The 16,416-nt window shown below is 40.8% G+C and overlaps 1 protein-coding gene across 11 annotated transcripts in view; it reads left to right on the plus strand.

Annotated features, from left to right (window-relative positions):
- Window positions 1-11,240, plus strand: part of LOC126035273 (growth hormone receptor-like) — a 190,468-nt gene extending 179,228 nt beyond the window's left edge. For 7 of the 11 annotated variants that reach the window (XM_049793660.1, XM_049793661.1, XM_049793657.1 and 4 more), the window contains one exon: window positions 146-3,063. In XM_049793660.1, the coding sequence (XP_049649617.1) occupies window positions 146-1,099 (954 nt within the window). In that variant the 3' untranslated portion in view covers window positions 1,100-3,063. Of the gene's footprint in view, window positions 1-145; window positions 3,064-3,367; window positions 3,691-10,908 lie in introns of those variants that run through there. The other 4 variants (XR_007504891.1, XR_007504890.1, XM_049793663.1 and 1 more) reach the window with 4 other exon arrangements.
- The last annotated feature ends 5,176 nt before the right edge of the window (window positions 11,241-16,416 follow it).

The raw sequence follows: 16,416 nt of genomic DNA on the forward strand, positions 1-16,416 counted from the left end.
GCCACAGAATTAGTTTTCATAAAATACAAAAAACCCCACACTTTGCAATTATTACATCAGCTACAGTTACCTTTCCTTAACACCATAAAAAGCACAAGCATTTTCATTCTTTCCTTTATAACATTATTTTTTTATTGCTTTATAGAAAGGAAAGCTAGATGAAGTGAACTCCATCTTAGCCAGCCATGACAGCTACAAGACACATCTATACAATGATGACTTGTGGGTTGAGTTTATTGAGTTGGACATAGAAGACCCCGAAGAAAAGAACAGAGTCTCAGATACTGACAGGCTCCTGAATGAAGATCATCTGAAATCACAGTGTTGCTTGGGAGCAAAGGATGATGATTCTGGACGGGCTAGTTGTTGTGAACCAGATATTCCAGAGACAGACTTCAGTGCAAGTGACACATGTGATGCCATCTCTGATATTGATCAGTTCAAAAAGGTAACTGAAAAAGAAGAGGATCTCTTGTGCCTTGATAGGAAAGATAATGGCGAGTCACTTCAAAGTCTTGCTGACACAGACACCCAACAGCCGCATACTAATACTCAGTCCAAAAATAGCCAGTTGTGGCCACCTTTTGCAGACAGCATTGACTCAGTTAGACCATCGATCCATACCCAGCTAAGTAACCAGAATTCATTGACAGATACTGATTTTTACACACAAGTGAGCAATATTACTCCAGAAGGCAGTGTTGTACTTTCACCAGGGCAGAAATCCAAGGTGGGGAGAGCACAGTGTGAAAGCTGCACAGAACAAAACTTCACCATGGACAATGCCTACTTCTGTGAAGAAGATGTGAAAAAATGTATTGCTGTGACTTCCCACGAAGAGGATGAGCTGCATATTCAGGAGCAAAGCTATAACGAGGACGCTTACTTCACCACAGAGAGCCTTACCACTACTGCTGTCAATCTTGGAGCTTCAACAGCAGAAACCCCAAGTTCAGAGATGCCTGTCCTAGACTATACATCTATTCATATCATTCACTCTCTTGTGCTCAATGCAACTGCACTGCCTGTGCCAGACAAGGAATTTAACATGTCTTGTGGCTATGTGAGCACAGACCAGCTGAACAAAATCATGCTGTAGCTCTTCTTTGACTAGGTGTGTGCAGTATTTCACAGCAGAGTCAGCTCAGGCTTGTATGCTGAAACCAAAATGAAATCTAAAAGTTTTTCATGGTTCTTATAATTTTATCTGAAATGTTGAAACATACAATATTCATCAAAATATTCCTATTGTGTTCTGTAAATATTATCTATGAATTTGTCTTGAGATTATTTTACTAGCAGTGACTTGTTCTTGTGGGTGTTGATTTTTGTGATACTAAACATTGAAATTACTATGTTTAATGTACAGTAAATCATGCTTTTTGATAAAGCTAAAAATCAGGTGGTTTAAAGTCTAAGAATTTAGTAAAATCCATGCTGTTGGCAGAGATCTTTATATCAATAATTGGGAACTGAACATATAGGTGAAAAAAAACAAAAATAGTTTGCATAACAAAAACACATCTATTTTGATTTATATAAATTAATAAAATATATGTTAATATTTTAGTCATAAAAACATAAATGTTTTCTATTACAGTACACACTGTAGGTTAATTATGATGACCCATCTAAGGAATATAATTGCTGCAATCTTAAAAAGGAGCTTTCTGTTTTATGAAAGTTTTGTTTGCAGCAAAAAGAATAAATACATTTTTACAGAGTCATTGTATACCTCCAAAGAAACCTATAGAGAAATTTTCAAATATTGTAGAATCTTACAGTAACTGATTCTATTACTTTCTTATGGTAACTAATATAGAAATATACATTAAACAAAGTTTTGTAGAAAACATTAAAATATAAAAAATATTTGGGCAAATGTTTCTATTTTTCATCAGATTCTGGTTAATGCTAATAATATACTATTTTATAAGCAAGATTTTTTGACCACAGTATTAAACAGTGTGCAACTACGCTTTCATTGAAAATTTTTGAATAAGCTCTGGCGACTTAGCAGCATTATCTTTTCACATTTGACCAACTTCTGAAGCCCTCCTACAGCCAAAGGTATCACTACAGTTATTAGTTTGTGCCACATAAAGTCTTGATTAAAAAAATAAAAGAAGGACTTCAGGATTTGGTCAGCAGTTCATTTTTAAAGCTATAACAGGATTTAAAAAATTAAGTGTAACGAGGGAATCAAATACAGTATTGTTCAAAAGTGTTTATCATTTTTGCAGCCTAACAGCATCTCCTCTGACCATGTTAGGCAGACATTCAGAAGGTGAGAAAATGGAAACTTTGTGGGAAAGCTCTCTTGACGGAGCTTTGCAATGAACTGTTATTGCTTCAGAAGTTACCTTCCTACGCCATAGTTCCATCATAGCAGGGTTCTTCTTAGAAAGCAAATAGGGACGTTCATTTCATTTCTCTGATCTGAACAGAAATGTATGAAGTGCAGCAAATGCAAGTCTTGCTCATGATGTCTCCCACTGAACTCATTGATGCTCTTTTTGTGACCAAGGGCTACAGGACTGGGCCCAACTATTGGGTGGGATTTTTAAGTTTAGCACATACTTTATGGTAAATGTATATTAGATATTCTGCTAATTTGCTGCTATATTTTTCTAACAGCTACATTATTTAGTTTCATATAAAATTGCATATATGATAGACGCTAATGGAAGTAATGCCTATGTGTGTGTTTGGAAGAAGTTTCTTACTCTGTTTTTGTTGCCAAAATTAGTTAAATACCTCAGTCAAACTCAGAATGCCATTTTGGTACTTTACTGGTCACACAAGGCATTTTACGCCAGTCCATAGATGTGTCTTTTCAGTTTCTATTTAACTTATGTTAGTGGTTTTTTTGTTTTTCTCAAAGTTTAATAAATGCATTATCTTTAATCTGTCCTGACACAATGTGTTTTATTGCAGATAATTAAATGTTTATGGAAAATAGAGACTTTATCAGGAGAAATCAAGTATTTCTCATTGAATTAAGTAGAATGCAGCTTTCCTTAGAATAGAAGCAATGCCTACTGGGATCAGTGTATAAAAGGAACTAGGCCTTAAGCCTCATTGTTTTAAGACTATTCGCCTTATTGTTTTAAGACTATTCATATTAGACATATAACTATTGATTAGATATTGGTTTAGATATGATTAATAGAATACAGGTGCATATAAAACAATATCTAGGAGCTGCAGAATTGTTCTATGAGACTCCCTTTTGATGGCTGGCTTAGAATCCAGTCAAGCTGAATCAACAGAGAAAAGATCATACATCTTAGACCTAAGACATGGGAATAAGTGATTAACTTTAGAACAAGATAAATTAATAAAATAACCTGAGTAGTTTCTTTAGAAATTCATAGGTACCTTTGAAGTGTAAGAAGATAATTGATGATGATGACCGGAGACTTTCTGCCTGTGACCACCAATCCCAGAAGAACCAAGACATGAGAATGGAGAATGGATGAGATAAGATGATGGATGATAACGATATGAGAACAGAGAATCGACTGGAAAATTACAGAGACTTTGGCTGGGAAATTACAGAGACTTTGGATTGGGACAATGGGTGGCAAAAGGGTATATAAGATTTGGAAACTTTTGGAGGGTTGCCATTTACTGCGGTGGTGGCCCAACTCTGAGTTGTTAATAAAGCAAACCTAGAGAAACTCACGTTCGTAAATTCTTTAACAGAATTGGTGACCCAGATGGGACTCTAGGACACAAGAGGGAAAGAGAGCAATGGGATATTTCTCTGGACAAACCTGTTACCAACACTCAATTGCTGGCAGAAATAATCAGGTGAGTTCACCTACTAGACTTGGGCACAGGTAATTCCAGACAAAAGTTATCCTGGGAAACTCCTGTGTTTAAACTTGCAAAAATTAGTTAAGAAAAATGGGGTTAGCACCCAGCGTTGAAAGGGGGACGCCCCTTGCTGAGGTTTTGGAAAATTGGAAAAAGATACCCTTGGCACAGATGTTGCAAAAAAAGAAATTGATAATGTTGTGCCAAGAGGAATGGCCGTTCCTGATGAGAAATAGAGGAGGAGGGCCAATGGATGAGTGGCCTCCTAAGGGAACATTTAAACCTCATAAGTAAAAATTTTTGAGGATGATTTTGGAAGACTCCGGAAGTCAAGATATTGATTATTGGTATATTTGGTATAATTGGGCACAACAAAGGAGAAAAACTCCCTTGTTGAAAATGAGGAAAAGTTTACTTCCCTCGGCCCCTGAGGCTGAGGAAACTGAGCTTTTCTCAAAAGGTGCTGGCATGTATCCAATGCGTCTGGATTACATCCCAAACCCGAGTGCAGGACCGGGTGCACCTGCTGAAGTTTCTCCAGTAACTGCAATAATGAGGCATGAACCTTGGAAGCAAGGTGATTTAGTAGCCTGGCAATCAAAGATGCCTCGGCTGCGTGATGATGCTGAAAAATGTGCTCAATTGTTATCAGGAATTGTCACTGATTATACCCCCAATTGGAATGATATGAGGACTCTGCTGCTAGAATTATTTCAGCCAGAGGAAAGATTTTTCAAAAGGATAGAGAAATTGCTCAGAGAGGCCAGGGGTTAAACCCATGGCCTGAACAAGATCCACAATTGAATGTTACAACCACAGAAGGAGCTAGGGCTCATCAAACTGCCATTCAACAATTAATAGAGGCAGTTCACCAAGCTGGTGAGAGAGTAACTAATTGGAAAAAGGTTTTAGAATGTAGGCAGAAACCTGATGAACATCCAAGTGATTACTGGGGATGATTGAAAGCAACTTTGATGAAATATGGGGCATGACCTGTGACAATTTCCAGGAGCCTTTAGCTATTAGCGTTTTTGTAGATCAATCTGCTCCAGACATAAGTAAATATTTTAGGAAACATATCCCAGGCTGGCAGGGTGAGACATTAGCTAAAATTCTAAGTATTTCTGCCTTTGTTTTTGATGGGAGAGTTGAAGAGAAACAAAAACAGGAAGAGGAGAAATTAAAACGAGAACGGGAAGAGGAGAGAGAAATTGGATTGTTAGCAGCAGCAATTACTCAGAATTTTAACCCACGAATGAGAGGTCGGGGATTCACTCAGGGAAGATTTAGGGGAAGAGGGGCGCAAGGTAGAGCCCCTCCTGTTTCTCAATACGCTAACTCTTTAGAGTGGTTTTATTGTGGAAATTTAGGACATATGCAAAGAGAGTGCCCACTGAGACCTGTTGCAACCCGAGGAGGACTCCCACCTGACAGACCACCACGACCTCATTCACAGTAAAGAATGGTATTCCTCTTCCCTGGGAACTAAAAAAGGAACAATGGAACCTGTCAGAATCAAGGTAGATGAGCACGGTCAGATTTCTGCAAAGGTAAATGGTATTCTTGTTACTTTCCTAGTAGATACAGGAGCGATATTATCTTTGTTAAACTCTGAAGTCCCCCAGATGTCAAATGAAACTGTGATGATACAGGGGGTGGTAGGGGAAGAGATAAAATATTTGTCTACTCCTCTGCCAGTTGTTTTGAATGGAAAATTAGTTTGGGGAAGAATTGTAATTTCTCCAAACTCTCCCGTTTCCCTGCTGGGACAAGACCTTTTGCAGGAATTTGGTACGTTTATCTCTTTGGCACCTACAGGAATCCAATTAATTATAATGGGTTCTGAAGTAATTGAATTTAAAGAACAAAATCATAGTGATTCAAAAATACCACCTGAATTAGCTAGAGTTCCCAGAGAACTTTGGAGTACATCAGGAGATGAAGTAGGATTATTGAAATCTGCTGAACCAGTTGTGATAAAAACAAAAGGAGGGACTCCTCCTTCAGTTCAGCAATATCCAATTATAACTGAAGCCATTCCCAGCATTGAAAAACAAATTGTGCATTTTTTGGAAAAGGGGATTTTGAGAGAGTGTCGTAGTCCCTATAATACCCCAATTTTGCCAGTAAGCAAACAGGATGGATAAGGATGGAGATGTGAATATAGATTTGTTCAAGATTTATGGGTAGTAAATGAGCATGTAATTGCCCCACACCCTGTGGTACCAGACCCTAGTTTGATTTTAACCCAGATTCCAGTATGGGTGCAGTATTTTACAGTGCTTGATCTTACTGGAGCTTTCTTTAGTATTCCGATTGCTGGAGAAAGCCAACCAATTTTTGCTTTTACTTGGCAAGGGAAGCAACTTACTTGGACTAGGTTACCACAAGGCTTTACTAGTTCACCAACGATTTTTTCCCAGATTCTGAAAAATTATTTACGAGATTTAGTTTTTCCAAGAAAATCTGTCCTGGTGCAATATGTTGATGATTTGTTATTGGCAAGTAAAACTGAGAATGATTGTATACGAGATACTGAATATCTGTGTATTCAACTTGTTAAAAAAGGACACCGTGCATCTCCATCTAAATTGCAGTTTTGCAAACAGCAAGCAAAATATTTAGGATTTATATTAAAGCCTGGAGTACGAGAAGTGGACCCTGAAAGAGTCCGAGCAATTCAAGAAATATCGAGGCCAGTGACGAAGAAACAGTTGAGAGGATTCTTGGGACAGGTAGGATTTTGCCGTCCTTGGATACCGGGATTCAGTGAAATAGCTAAACCTTTGCATGAAACAACTCAAAATGAGGAAATAGAACCAATTGCTTGGGGTACTGAGAGGGAGAAATCCTTTTGTACTTTAAAGGCTGCACTCTTATCTGCCCCGGCGTTAGGGCTTCCTGATTATTCAAAACCTTTTAGATTATATTGTGATGAAGCAAAAGGGGTTGCAAAGGGAGTGTTAGTACAAGCTTTAGGACTGCATGAGAGACCTGTTGCTTATTTTTCTTCTACATTAGATCCAGTGACTAAAGGAACTCCTTTTTGTATTAGAGCAATAGCAGCTGCAGCTGAAATGGTTGAGAAAACCAGAACAATTGTTTTAGGTCATCCACTAACTGTTTGTGTACCTCACGAGGTAGAAATTCTGTTAAAGCAATACGCGGAGAAAGCTTTGTCTCCGCAACGAGCACATAGATATGAAATAATTCTTTTATTGGCTGATAATTTGAAATTGGAAAGGTGCAACACTCTAAACCCTGCAACTTTAATGCCTTTACCTTCTGATGGAGAAAAAGATGACCATAATTGTGCTAATCTCGTAAAAGAAACCAGCAAGCCGTGAGATGACCTGAGAGATCAACCTTTAGATAACCCCGACTTGAACCTCTTCACAGACAGCTCATCTTACTAGGAAGAAGGCCGAAGATGTACTGGTTTTGCCATCACCACAGAAACACAGGTACTACTGGTGGGATCTTTGCCTGCACTTTTGGGTGCACAAGGTGCGGAAATAGTTGCTCTTACTGAAGCTGCAAAGTATGCAAATGGAATTAGAGTTAACATTTATACAGACTCTAAATATGCCTTTGGTGTATGCCATGCTACAGGGACTTTATGGAAGGAAAGGGGTTTTCTGACTTCAGCGGGAAAGACTGTTGCTCACGGACAACAGATCAAAGACCTTTTAGAAGCAATCCAATTTCCCTCTGAGATATCTGTGATTTATATAAAAGCACACACACAGAGACAAGACATGATCGCAAAAGGAAATTCTTTAGCTGACCAAGCCACTAGAGCAGCAGCATGACAGGTCGTGTCCGTTATGTCTCTGTCACAACATGGAACAACATTGGAGCTCCCTGATATGAATAAGCTGTATGAAGACCTCCCGGAGGAAGAACAGCAATGGACTCGGTTGGGAGCCCAGCGACAAGAAGGGCAGTGGATTCTGAACAACAAACCTCTCCTTCCAAAAAGGTATTTATTGCTGATAACGCGGTGGCATCATGAGAGAACCCGTGGGGGACCAGAGAGCCTAGCCCTCCTAATTCAGAGACTTTGGGCAGCCCCGGGAATTTATGCAGCAGCGAAAAGAATTTGTGAAGGATGTAAGCTTTGCGGACAATATACTTCAGTGCAAATTAAACCTCCCAATGGGAAAAGACCACCAGCCACCTTTCCTTTTCAAAAACTCCAAATTGATTATGCATATATGCCAAAAATAATGGGGTACTCTTACATGTTAGTGATTGTTGATCAGTTATCAGGATGGGTGGAGGCTTTCCCAACCAGGAAAAATGATTCAAAGGCAGTAGTAAAAGTCTTGTTGAAAGAGATCATTCTAAGGTATGGGGTTCCTGAAGTGATTGATACAGATTGAGGGAGTCATTTTACAGCTGCTATTCTGATACAGATTTATAATTCTTTGGGAATTTTTAATAGATTTCATACTCCACATCACCCGGAATCATCTGGACAGGTAGAACGAATGAATAGAACATTAAAAGAAAAGTTAGTGAAAGTATGTAAACAAACTGGTTTGAAATGGCCTGAGGCTCTAAATTTGGTTTTGTGGGATATTAGGAATACTCCGAGGCAACCAATTGGAGTTTCTCCAGCTGAAATCCTTTTTGGGAGAATACTTGCTGTTCCAGGTATGTATGTGCCAGCAAAAACTAGCCTTCTGGATGGAGAGGAACAGGTAACACAATACCTTTTGTATTTACAAAATTCTTTCAAATGCGTAACCATGCTTATTGGTATCAGGGAATTAGCCCTGAAATTCAAGTTCATGATATACAACCAGGGGATAAAGTTTATATAAAGAATTTCAAAAGAAAGAACACATTTGAACCAAAATGGGAAGGACCCTATACTGTTTTACTAACTTCTTTTTATGCCATTAAGGTATCGGGGAAAGAAAATTGGATTCATCATTCACATGCCCACAAAAAATCTGAAGCGTAATGGACAATTGTAAAGTATTACTCTTTTTTTTGTACTTGTTGCATTTTACCCTGGAGCGACACCTTGTGGACAAAATTTGCATTGCGCTATCGAGATGCCCGTACCAATAGACCTGTTATATATAGTGATTGTTCTTCTCAACTTTCGGGCCAAATTACAGGCTTACAGGGAAAGCCTGGACAGGTCATTCTTTCGGGTAGTTATCCGAAGATCTCACAGAGAGGCCCTATTTATCCACTGTTCAATTCTCTCAAATTCTGTGCCAATGTTAGAAGTAGATTTGACGATTCATGAGATACTTGGTCCGACAACTATGGCTTTCTTAAATGGCGGTGGGGATATGGCATTCCAAGAACTTATCCTATATATCATATTCACCTTCAGGAGCCAACATGGGGAATTGGGACATGATGCTTTGACCATCAAATGTGGAAAATTTATGATAATGGAGACTGGTGCTGTCATCGATTCTTATTTATCGAGCAATTGGTTTACTTTTAAATTCAGGATTGTAATAGTCAAATGGAAACTTGATTTTGGGGGGAATTTCTGGCACCATCACATGGGTTATTCCCATTCATATCATAACATGTCATCTCTGAATGTGTCAAAACAGTTGGTGCAGAAACATAGGGATGTTCACCAAGTAGAAAAATGCCTGGACCAATAATATGCACTTGTCACTGATGAAATCTTTTATTGATAATCTAAATTTAAGTGAATGTTGGATTTGTGTTGCTCTACCAAAAACAGTGAATCAAGGATTTTAATTAGTAGGAATTCCAATCCCTAGAAGTGCAAATTGGAAAAAGTACTGGTATAACACTACTTTCTCTGAATCTTATGAAGAACAAATTTAGGAAATTAAAGTATCAAATTCAGGAAACTATTCGCAAGTCCATTGTGTACAGAGATTTTATCCCCCAAGTGTTGATAACCAACACTTATGCAAAAATCACTCATTTGTGGGAAATCAGACCCAATGCCAAAACATGACATCTATTACCTGAGGATTGCATTTAAGTTGGCGAGCACCTGAGGACTTGGGTATTTTTTGGTTATGCAGAAACAAAGCTTACAAAGCTCTGCCTCCAATTTGGGGATGAATTTGTACCCTAGGAGTTATGTCTACAGATTTAGAAATTCATCCAAAAACTGTCTCAAGTGCAACATGGCATAGAAACTTTTTAACTCGAATTCGAAGAACACTAAATCCCTTGATTAAAAGGTCAACAGGATTTCATTCATTTGTTAGATGGCTAATTCTGTCTCTGAGAATAAGTGAATTAGAGAAAGCAGTCTTAAATGTCTCTGGGGAAATTGAAAAATTAGCAAATTCAACTGCACATGGGCTTTCTACTCTCCAGAAAGAGGTAACCAAACTTTCAAAAATGACTATCCAAAAAAGAATGGCCTTAGACATGATTCTGGCTTCACAAGGTGGAGTTTGTACTGTCTTAAATACCAGCTGCTGTATGTATACTGATCGATCAGGAGAATTAATGAAAGATGTCCAAAAAATTTGGGAGGTTAGTGCCACGATGCAACAAATTCAAAGACATGATACATCCTGGGGATTTTCTGACATCTTTTCTTGGTTAACATCTTGGTTTCCAAATTTGGCCACTTGGGTGAAAAAGTTAATTGTAATAGTACTTGTCGTTATAATTGTAGTAGTATGTGTGATTGTGTTGCTTCAATGCTGTATAAGTTGTAGTTCTAGGATAATACAGAAGATAGAAAATTAAATGTGGAGTTAATAGGATCGCAGGAGTGCGATGAAAAACAAAAGGAGGGAATTGTAAAAGGAACTAGGCCTTAAGCCTCATTGTTTTAAGATTATTCGCCTTATTGTTTTAAGACTATTCATATTAGACATATAACTAATGATTAGATATTGGTTTAGATATGATTAATAGAATACAGGTGCATATAAAACAATATCTAGGAGCTGCAGAATTGTTCTATGAGACTCCCTTTTGATGGCTGGCTTAGAATCCAGTCAAGCTGAATCAACAGAGAAAAGATCATACATCTTAGACCTAAGACATGGGAATAAGTGATTAACTTTAGAACAAGATAAATTAATAAAATAACCTGAGTAGTTTCTTTAGAAATTCATAGGTACCTTTGAAGTGTAAGAAGATAATTGATGATGATGACCGGAGACTTTCTGCCTGTGACCACCAATCCCAGAAGAACCAAGACATGAGAATGGAGAATGGATGAGATAAGATGATGGATGATAACGATATGAGAACAGAGAATCGACTGGAAAATTACAGAGACTTTGGCTGGGAAATTACAGAGACTTTGGATTGGGACAATGGGTGGCAAAAGGGTATATAAGATTTGGAAACTTTTGGAGGGTTGCCATTTACTGCGGTGGTGGCCCAACTCTGAGTTGTTAATAAAGCAAACCTAGAGAAACTCACGTTCGTAAATTCTTTAACAAGTGTTTTCACTGATTGATATGTACATAGTTAAAAATAGAAGCACAGACTTAAATTTATAGATGGAGATAAGACATGCTGTACCCAGAACTGGCCAAGATACATTATTAATTTAGCAGACCAGTTTACCTTTGGCTGGAACAACCTGTGGATGCAAATAAATAAGCTGCACTAGGTTAAGATTTACACCTACAGTTGAATCCACAAATCAGATATTCTGACAAACCTTGATAGTTACTCGTGATAGTTAAAAACTAGCAGTATATTGTTTTGGGTTTGTGTGGCAGGGTTTTGGTAGCGGGGAAGGGGGCTGCAGGGGTGGCTCCTGTGAGAAGCTGCTAGAAGCTTCCCCTGCTCCAAGTCAGACCTGCCTCTGCCCAAAGCCGACCCAATCAGTGACGGTGGTAGTGCCTGTGGGAGAACAGATTTAAGAAGGGAAACTTGCAGCGGGGGAAGAGATTGGAATGTGAGAGAAATACCTATGCTGATACCATGATCAGGGAAGGAGGGGGAGTAGGTGCACTGGAGGAGGGGATGCCCCTGCAGCCCATGGAGGGGAGTGGGGGAGCAGATGTCCACCTGCAGCCCAGGGAGGAGCCCACGCTGGAGCAGGTGGATGCCCCAAAGATGGCCATGACTCCATGGGAAAGCCCACGCTGGAGCAGTCTGGGCCTGAAGATCAGCCCGCGGAAAGGACCTAGGCTGGAAAAGTTTGTGAAGGACTGTCTCCTGTGGGAGGGACCCCACGGTGGAGCAGGGGAAGAGTGAGGAGTCCTCCCCCTGAGGAGGAAGGAGCAACAAAGACAAGTGTGATGAACTGACTGCAACCCCCATCCCCCTGTGCCACTGGGGGAGGAGGTAGAGAAAACCAGGAGTGGATTTGAGCCAGGAAGGAGGGAAGGGTGGAGGGAAGGTGTTTTAAGATTTGGTGTTTACTTCTCATTATCCTTGTTTTGATGTGATTGGTAGTAAATTAAATTGATTTTGTTTCTTGCCCAAGTTGAGTCTGTCTTTTGCCCATGACTGAGACGGGGAACCAAAGGAATTTTAGTAGATATAGTAGATTTATGAATGTAGATAGGAATTGTTTAATAATTATCTAGCTTATAATGAAGTTAAAGAAGTTTCAATAGAGGTAGACATGGCCCAAGGGGATGAGAAGTGATGTTTAACGTTTGCATTGTTGAGGCTGGCTGGGACAGGAGATAGTCCTTGATAAGAAGCAGCAGTCGACTCCAAGAACCAGCCAAGACCTCCCTTGGGATTTGGACAAATGCCAAGGGACAACTGAGTCTGCGCAGGGACAGAAGGTTAAGAGTTCACCGTGAAGAAGACATACAGCCTTCATCTTCACGACCACCATAAGGAGGCACTGCACAAGCGCAGTTGAAAGGAGACTATGGAAATTACTTCCTAGAGCTAATTTTAATATGAAGTGGGGATAGGTAATGCCTATGTATAAGCGTATTGCGAAACTCTATGTATATGTAACACTTGACTGTATAAATTTAAAGTGAACTGCCAAATCAGGTGTGCACGACTTTGGTGAGACTACCCCCTGTGCTGCCCAGCGCTGAATGAACATACCTACTTTACAATCTTACTGATTGTGGAGTCTGTTTTCCGCACGTCATGACCATAAGTGATGAGTGATCCCTCCCTGTCCTTGTCTCGACCCACGAGCTTTTCTCCTCCTCATCCCACCAGGGTGGCGAGGAGTGAGCAAGCAGCTTCATGATGCTTTGTTACTGGCTGGGCTGAAACAACAACATATATGAACTCTGAAATGTCAGAAATGTCATTGTCCATCTGTATGAAAAATGCTGTATATTGAATATCTCCAAGTGTGTAACTTAGTAATGTACTACTGCCTCTCTTCTCTCTCTAGGGGTAGAGAGACAGCTGTTGGAGGAATCCAACTAGACAAGGGTAAACCCTTTCCTCCCAAGGGAATCAGAGTTTGATTCAATTCCTCTACACAGAAGTCCAGTAGCATTTAAGGTATGTAATTGGGCTTACAGTATTCAGAATATCCTAGTTCACTAAGAGGGTAGAACTGGTAAACACTTAACCAGCTTTTATAGCCAATTAACTTTGGGGAGATACCACTGGATAGATTTCTTTGTTGGCCTCAAGCCTTCAAAAGACTGATTAACAAATAAGGCAGCGGCAATAGCTTAAAGAAAAAAACCTAAGACATGAGAAGTGTGATATGCCTCCTATTCAAGGACTGTTTAGATTATGTGTACTCAAGATAAAGCTTATCTAGTTTAAGATTCTGCTTACAGTAGAGAATGCTTAAGGAGTGTTTGGATAATAGTCAAGGCACCAGATAACGGACATTTCAGAGCCACAGACTTGCTAATTAAGGACATACATCCTCCTTAGGCATTGAGAAAGGAGGGGTTGGCAAGAGAAACAAAGACCCTGGTGTCCTCAGGTGACGCATGACCATGAAAAGACAAAAGGAGTAGGGGTTTTCTTTCCCAAAGGACCACCGGAGACCCCCTCGCAGGTGTAGAACACTCTGGGATGATTGCTCAAGAGAACAACATGTCATGCTTGCTCAGCATAATGAATATGCAATAGTTAGGTGGAACATATGTATTAGATAGGAGTGGTGTTTTAGCTGTAGCGTATAAGTATGGACTGAAAACCTCAGTAAGAGTGCTCAATTTGTGGAAATCTTCCACCTTGCACCCTGCGCAGAATAAAGCAATGTCTCCTCTCTAAACATACTTTGTGTGTTTTGGGAGTTACTTTCTGATCAGGTAACAGAACTCCCTCTGTTTAAATCTAATTTTACAGTACAAATTCTGTTTTCTGACTAATCATTATTATTTGCACACACACTGTATTGGCTTTGTGTGGCAAGGTTTTGGTAGCAGGGGGGTTAAAGGGGTGGCTTCTGTGGGAAGCTGCTAGAAGCTTCCCCTATGTCCAACAGAGCCAATACCAGCCGGCTCCAAGATGGACCCGCCACCAGCCAAGGCCAAGCCAGTCAGCGACAGTGGTAGCGCCTCTGGGATAACATTTTTAAGAAAGGAAAAAAAGTTGGGACAGAATGAAACGGCAGCCAGAGAGAGGAGTGAGAACATGTGAGAGAACCAACCCTGCAGACACCAAGGTCAGTGAAGAAGGAGGGGGAGGAGATGCTCCAGGCGCCAGAGCAGAGATTCCCCTGCAGCCTGTGGTGAAGACCATGGTGAGGCAGGCTGTCCCCCTGCAGTCCAGGGAGGTCCACGGTGGAACAGATATCCACCTGCAGCCCGTGGAGGACCCCACGCTGGAGCAGGTGTATGCCCGAAGGAGGCTGTGACCCCGTGGGAAGCCTGTGCTGGAGCAGGCTCCTGGCAGGACCTGCGGATCTGTGGAGAGAGGAGCCCATGCTGGAGCAGGTTTTCCGGCAGGACTTGTGACCCCGTGGGGGACCCACGCTGGAGCAGTGTGCTCCTGAAGGACTGCACTCTGTGGAAGGGACCCATGCTGGAGCAGTTTGTGAAGAACTGCAGCCTGTGGAAAGGACCCACATTGGAGAAGTTCGTGGAGGACTGTCTCCTGTGGGAGGGACCCCATGCTGGAGCAGGGGAAGAGTGTGAGGAGTCCTGCCCCTTAAGAGGAGGAAGCTGCAGAGACAACTGATGGTAACCCCTATTCCCCATCCCCCTGCACCACTGGGGGGGATAGGTAGAGAATCCGTGAGTGAAGCTGTGCCTGGGAAGAAGGTAGGGGTGGGGGAAAGGTGTTTTAAGATTTGGTTTTATTTCTCATTACCCTACTCTGGTTTGATTGGCAATAAATCAATTTTCCCTAAGTCGAGTCTGTTTTGCCTGCGACGGTAATTGGTTGAGCGATCTTTCCCTGTCCTTATCTCGACCCACGAGCCATTTGTTATATTTTCTCTCCCCCGTCCAGCTGAGAAGGGGAGTGATAGAGCTTTAACTGCCATAGAAGCCATGCTCTCAGGTCAAACAGAATCAAGATACAGCCCAAATCCATTTCCATTATTTGTATTTTACTTAAACATTCCGGCATAACTGTATTGAGCAAGCATTTCCTCACCTTCTCTAATCAGGGCTATTAGAGTAGGCGACATTCAGAAACAGATGGAAGGGAAGAGAAGAGAAACAGTAACAGTGGTGTTAGAGATCCAGGCACCATGGAGCAGCTGCCAGGATACAGCAATGCACAGGGTAATTTGCTGTAGGTGGAGCTGTAGGAGTGGTATGAATGACAACTGTAGTCAGTAGTAGTAGTGAAAAGCAGATGCAGCTATTAAAATCAGTGCACCTAGTAAATTGACGCACGTTTGACAGGTTTAATTTTTTTTCCCCGATAGGCTTTGGTATTTCTTTTGCAGAATATGAACTTCTTTATCCTAATATATGAAATTTAGCTGATTAATGATATATTAGCTTCCTGAAATTAGTCAGAGAAAGCAGAGGATCCTTCCACATCATGTTGCAAATTGTGAAAGAACATAGCTGAACTTCCCCTCTGTCCTAGTTTAACCCCAGCAGGCAACTAAGCACCACACAGCCACTCGCTCACTCCCCCCCCATGTTGAGATGGGGGAGAGAATCAGAAGAGTAAAAGTGAGAAAACTCGTGGGCTGAGATAAAGACAGTTTAATAGGTAAAGCAAAAGTCACATATGCAAGCAAAGCAAAACAAGGAATTTGTTCGCTACTTTCTATCAGCAGGCAGGTGTTCAACCATCTCCAGGAAAGCAGGGCTCCATCCTGTGTAACAGTCACTTGGGAAGACAAACGCCATCACTCTGAGCGTCCTCCCTTTCCTTCTTCTTCCCCCAGCTTTATATGCTGAGCATGATGTCATATGGTCTGGAATATCCCTTTGGTCAGTTGGGGTCAGCTGTCCCAGCTGTGTCTCATCCCAACTTCTTGTGCACCCCCAGCCTACTCACTGGTGGGGTGGGGTGAGAAGCAGAAAAGGCCTTGACTCTGTGTAAGCACTGCTCAGCAGTAATGAAAACATCCCTGTATTACCAACACTGTTTTCAGCACAAATCCAAAACACAGCCCCATACTAGCTACTATGAAGAAAATTAACTCTATCCCAGTCAAAACCAGCACACTCTCCTCCAAACTGGAAGGAATAAAAGTCTGCAGAAGGCTTAGTGGGAGTAAAAGCAAAGTTGAAGAGCTGA

Source organism: Accipiter gentilis, chromosome W, assembly GCF_929443795.1.
Source record: "Accipiter gentilis chromosome W, bAccGen1.1, whole genome shotgun sequence".
In the NCBI taxonomy this organism is placed as follows: domain Eukaryota; kingdom Metazoa; phylum Chordata; class Aves; order Accipitriformes; family Accipitridae; genus Astur; species Astur gentilis.